Source organism: Cibotium barometz, chromosome 56 (assembly GCF_041138505.1).
Source record: "Cibotium barometz isolate CiBa-2024 chromosome 56, ASM4113850v1, whole genome shotgun sequence".
Taxonomy (NCBI): Eukaryota; Viridiplantae; Streptophyta; class Polypodiopsida; order Cyatheales; family Cibotiaceae; genus Cibotium; species Cibotium barometz.
In genome coordinates, this window is record NC_141101.1 from 29,409,282 (window position 1) to 29,415,145 (window position 5,864).

General features: G+C 40.7%; 1 protein-coding gene across 1 annotated transcript; it reads right to left on the reverse strand.

The window, feature by feature from the left end:
* Positions 1–1,893: 1,893 nt before the first annotated feature.
* LOC147607104 (cation/H(+) antiporter 18-like) lies at positions 1,894–5,565 on the reverse strand. The gene is made up of 3 exons (XM_086791588.1): positions 5,347–5,565; positions 3,954–4,958; positions 1,894–3,400 (listed from the first exon to the last, which is right to left on the reverse strand). Exons 1-3 carry the CDS (start codon positions 5,554–5,556, stop codon positions 2,078–2,080), a joined length of 2,538 nt encoding a protein of 845 aa, XP_086647714.1. The 5' UTR covers positions 5,557–5,565; the 3' UTR covers positions 1,894–2,077.
* Positions 5,566–5,864: the final 299 nt, after the last annotated feature.

Here is a 5,864-nt window from a genome sequence, read left to right on the forward strand (position 1 = left end):
CATTATGACAAGTTTCAAAACTACCATGAGATTGATATAATGCAAAATGTTTTGCCAGCATATTCTTACACATTACCTAAATACCACATCAAGGAACTCTTATCATGAATACAAGATCAAGTAGCTCTTTGGCATGCATGCACTTTGTGATTGCACATGAAATCTATAAGTGCATAGGCATCAAAGTGGGTTTTTACATGTGCGATCCACACGTGATGGATGTACATCAAAGTGAATAAAGATTTGATGGAGGATATGCAGTCCAAGTGTATGGATGCATAATATATTCAAAAACATTTGAATAAGGTTCTTGTCAAAAATATTCCAAGTTATGTCACATGAAATGACATGATAAATCAAAAAATAGGAGAAAGACTAGCTCAAAAACATAATTTATATTATGAAAAGTAAAAGTCATCTTGTTACAAAAATGTGTGACATGAAAATCATGAAATCATTTACTTTTTGTCAAAGAACATGTGACACATAGATCATGATTTCATTTACTTTATTTCTTATTTGTGAAATATATCTACATGATTATGTAAAGTGCTTTAAGAAGTAGAAAGAAAAACTAATTATTTGAAGATTCTAGTATATAATCTCTACATGACAATTATATATACATGTCACAAGGGTTGATTCGAACACTGTACCTCTCTTATGAGAGACAAGGGTGCAATTGCAGGTTCTGGGCTTAAGCCACAAAAACGCAGAAGGCAAGACGACATTACTTGAGAGCCCTGTGAAGTTTAGCTGGGGTCATATGGAGGTCATAGTTTAGAGTTTGGCTCTCATGAATAATAATGATGAGAACTTATTCTGAACAAGATGGGCAAGGTTTATTTTTTAAGGTTGTTGAGCCCTTTTCCAACTATTTCAACCTATGAAAAATGTAATAGTATTCAAAAATAGTTACTAGTTAGTCAACCTTCTGCTTTACAATAATATGTTTCATGATTTTAGTCATTGCATAAGACATAAATGATTGTTAGCTCACTATTTTTCAACCTCCTACTTTATAGTATTTATATGTTTCATGATTTTAATCATTGCATAAGGCATTCGTGTTGGAAAATAATTGATAGCACTTTATTTTTTTTCTTTTTATTAATCTTTGCTTGAAAGCAAAAAGTACACATGTTATCACACCCACACACAAGTCATCGCTCGTACAGGGGAGATTCGAACCCACAACCTGGGGACTCTCGAACACCATTCTAACTATCGCACTAACACTCGATTGGAATTGATACCACTTTAATGAGATCTATGGATAGTTCTAGTACAAATCTTATTCTCTAACTTTAAAATAATATTGCACTTTTGTTTGATGAAAAAAACTTAGGGAGGATTTTGGTTTTTATGATAATATATATTTTCCTCAAAGGCAAGAGGGTTTCCTAAAAGGGAGGTCTTGGCTTCGATACCATGTAAACAATCTCTCTTTTTTTAAAAAAGGGTTTAGGGTAAAAAAGGTTCGCCAATCTCTGCTCGCCACGCGGGCGGTTGGGTTGAACCGTGTCTCAGCCACGTAAGGGGCGGTCCAATAGAAAGTTGACACCTGCCAGTAATAAAATGTTCTTTTTTTTTTGACAAATCAATGTTGGAACTATAGGTTCTGAGACCGTTGACGTGTATGCATCGCCTACGTCTTTGGTGGAGCAAGAGATGCTGAATTGATGCTGGGGATCTAACAAGAACCACGACATTGATGATGAGGTAGGGTGGAGGGTATACGACTGAGCTGGTGGGACTCATAACATGTCTACTCTAAGGTATATCTTTAATTGTTGTAAAAGCCACCCAAAGCACATCCAATCATGAAAGAAGCTTACAATTGCAAAGGTAAGATGTACCTGTAATTAATAAGTCCTTATAATGCCAGATCGATTTATCTTGTGAATTTATCATTGCCCATTTAGTGGGTTTTCACATTATAGCCTTGAAAGGCACCAAAAGCATTCCTAACAACGTGCACCATGTGCATGTTCCTGTGGCCGGTTGAAAGGTTAAAAACATGCTATAGCTTACAATAAGGGTAGCTTAATCTACATGACAATGTTTTGATTGCAGTCTATGCAGTAGTTGTCTCAAAGCTAGATGAGCCCAATTTGCTAGAAGAGGGTGTCTTCTCCATTTTGATAGAAGGGGGTGATTTTGCCACCAAATCTGCCCTGTGTTGTTGAACCACCAAAATGCTTGCATGGAAGTCCGCCTCAACTGCTGCTAAAACTTCCCCAACTACACCCAACTCGCTACATTCAGCTGTACCAGTATCATCACACCTTGTTAATCTAGGCCTTAATCTTCCCCTACCCACAACAAATAAATTAGCCTCATTCATTAATGTCTTCTTCATCGCCTTAATTTCCTCAATTAAGCTTTGCCCGAGTCCCACTATAAGCTCCTCTTCATACACCAATGAGGACTCCAGGGCCTTCTCTTCGACCTTCAAGATGGCCTCATTGTCAAGAAATCTCTCCTTGGTAGCATCCAATGATGATGATAACTCATAGTTTTTGTCATTAAGGTTGAGACTAGGGGTTTGCGCATCAACATTAGGATATACTTGATTATTGGGTTCTTCATTGAAGGTTAATTTGATTACTTTTAGAGCAACTCCTGGATGGTCTGCCATCCTGCAGCCTAAAGAGAGGGCCTCTCTGTCATCGGGGCCTCCTATGAACAAAACCACCACCTTGTAAGAGAAGAAGCAAGGGTGGATTGCAGCTGAAGCGCCCATAGAAGCCTTATCCACGAGGATGCCAACAGAGCAAGGTGCATTGTCTAGCACTTTGTGATAAGCCTTGTTTAAGAATCCATGCATATCATCCACTCCTGCTGATAATAGTCCTGCATGCGGAGATGGCTTGTGATATGGTAAAATGATTATAGTGGCACGCTTTTCTACGGCAAGTTTGCAGATGTCTTCACCGTCGAGGCTGGAGATGGCGGTTAAGGGCTTCACTACGACCTTAGAGAGGGGGAGGGACGCTTGGAAAGAGAGGATAATGTTGCCGTCGGCGGCGTTAGTTGATGATTGTTGGGCGGAGGAATTGAGCATTAGGATGGCGGAGGGGCGCTCGGATAACTGAACGAGGCGGAGCGTGTAGAGTTTCAGGTTGGAGGTGGTGTTTTTTCTGTTGCCGCGCGAGGCCTCCACTAGGTTGACGAGGGCGGCGTAGTGGCTGTTGTCGTCGGCGTACGCTAGAATGCGCAGCTGCTGCTTGCCCCTCTCCACGCTCTCCACATTGCAATTCGCGTATAGCAAACTGTCGGCGCCGCCCGAACCGCCCGCGCCCGGCAGCCGGCACAGCGCCGTCACCACCGGGAACGTCACAAATGACGTCAGCAGACACGTCAGCACCAGTAATGCAAACGTCTCATCTGTCAAGGCCTGGACAACAAATACGAATATAAACAAAATGATTAAAAGATTAAACTAGTCATAAATAAATGAAATATAATTTTATGATTTTCCAAAGTGCACATAAGTACAAATTTTTAAACAAATGAATAAACGAATAAATAAGTGAAAGAGATAAAAAATAAAAATTAAATTATAAATAAAGACAGAAGTAAAGAATAAATCAATCAAAATAAAAATAATATGAATGACAATAATATGTAAATTCCAAAATTTTGAATTATAAATAAGTGGAAGAGAGAAAAAATAAAAAACTAAATTATACATAAAGACAAGTAAAGAATAAATCAATCAAAATAAAAACAATATGAATGACAATAATATGTAAAATTTAAAAGTTCGAATTACTCTCACCACCTTTGCTTTGAAATGATGAGAACATTAGCTTAGTGTGACTTGTAAAACAATATTTTCAAGAAGACCTTACATTATGATTAATTTGCCCAAAAATCATCAGGTCCGTTATAATTTCATCTAGCATGGGAAAAGGAAGACAAAAAAAAATTTAAAGGAAGTAATGTACCTTGAGATCTCTCCCAATGTTGAGAACAATAAGCACTGCAAGTCCCTTGGTGTTCATCAGAAAGCCCAATATCAAGGCTCTTCTAGTGGGAAGCCCACTGAGCCTGGCAGCTACAAAAGTGCCCACAATCTTCCCAATTGCTGCAGTTGCAAAGAAGAGAACAAGGAAACCAAGAGAGACCACCCCATGAAGGGACCCTAGGTTGGTCTTCAGCCCACTTGAGGCAAAGAAGAGGGGCAGCATAAGACCTGTCACAAAGTCTTCAATCTTCTCTGTGATTATCTTGGGAAATGGATTATCTTTGGGAATCACTAAACCCAATAAAAATGGTCCTAACAGGGGATGCACCCCAATTGCATCACTGAAAAAACCAGCCAATAACACACTCACAAGTGTGATGCAAACATACACATCATTTCCAGCTTGACCTTGTTTGGTTGCTCTATGGGCTACTAATGTCATGAACATTCTGACTACTGTGAACATGATGAGGCCATATGCAGCACCACATAGGAGAACCCATAAGGGGATGAGAGGGTTATGTTTAGGGCCAGCCATGGCAACACCCACAGCAAGTAGGGTCCACACAGCAACATCGTTTACTGCGGCGGAGGGTACGGCGAGTTTGCCAACATCAGTGGATAATAGTCTGAGCTCTGCCATGATTCTTACAAGGACTGAAAAGGCACTGATGGAGAGGGGGGTGCCCATGAAGACTATCAAGGGCGCAAGCCTTACTCCTTGTGAGATGGTGCTTCTGACAAGGCTTGCTAGAGCTGCTGAGGCTGCAAAGGGTACACCGATGCCTGCCACTCCAATCAGGAAAGCCTTCTTCCCTGTCTTGCCAAGCGCTTTTAGGTCCAGCTCTAGCCCCACCATGAATATGAAGAACATCAGCCCCATGGTTGCCACTGTCTCAAGTAGAGGAATGCTTTGTGCAGGAAAGACCCTTTCCATGTAGGCCTTGTTTCTGCCCAATGCAGTTGGACCAAGAAGAACACCACCCTGCCAAAAAATCAAAATTCATTATTAGATTACTTTTCCCATTGTAAAAGAGATAAGTCTAGGATTTTTTTTTTAAATTAAAAATCATTATCTTGGTTCTCACAAATGGATCACATTAAGAAAGGAGCTGTAAGGCTTATATTTCTGAGAGGTAGGGAATATCCTAGAAAAAGAAAAAAATGAAGATAATTCTATAGGAAGAAATAAGAACCATATGCAAGCTCTTAATTTTTCTAATGTTTTAGTAGGCATATATAATCTTGTTCTCTCCCCTCGGGCTACAGCCTGCTGCCCCCTTTGGCTCACACACTAACCACAAAGAAACACAAAAGGAATTTGAGCAAGTTTCATGTTTGCAAGTAATTCTGGTAGCTGGTGTAGTACTTACTATGATCTCTGCTAAAACCCGAGGTTGCTTGATATACTTGAAGAGGCAAGCCATAGATCGAGTGACCAGAAGCACCAGAGCGATTTGAACAGTTAGCAAGGGGAGGGCAAAATTGAGGGGAACGTCGCCTTGGAGGAAACCATTGGAGACAGCAGGCATTAGATGAAAGCAAGGGGTTGCATGAGGAGGGGTAGAGTTGGAGGTGGCCATGCTTGGATTGATCTGCAAATACAGAGAGAGAGAGAGAGAGAGAGAGAGAGAGTCACAGGTTGGCCATGAATCGTGATCGTGTGTTTTTGAGGAGAGACGGGAGAGAGACTAGAGAGAGAGTGTGTGTGTGTGTGAGAGAGAGAGAGAGAGAGCGTCACAGGTTGGCGGTCGTGTGTTTTTTGCATGGGATGGATAAAGAATTGGACACACATATATACACACTCAGGATTATGTTGCACTTGGTGTGGGGGTGGGTGTAAAGCTGAATGAGGGTGTGTCCATCATGGGACATCTCTGACGCGATCCTC

Bases quoted from the DNA above. Each gene is read 5' to 3' on its own strand.
- LOC147607104 (XM_086791588.1), bottom strand. From the start codon at position 5,556: ATGGCCACCTCCAACTCTACCCCTCCTCATGCAACCCCTTGCTTTCAT. The intron at 4,959-5,346 runs GTAAGTACTACA...ATTTTTTGGCAG, and splicing joins GGGTTTTAGCAGAGATCATA to GGTGGTGTTCTTCTTGGTCC. The intron at 3,401-3,953 runs GTACATTACTTC...TTTGTTGTCCAG, and splicing joins ACATTGGGAGAGATCTCAAG to GCCTTGACAGATGAGACGTT.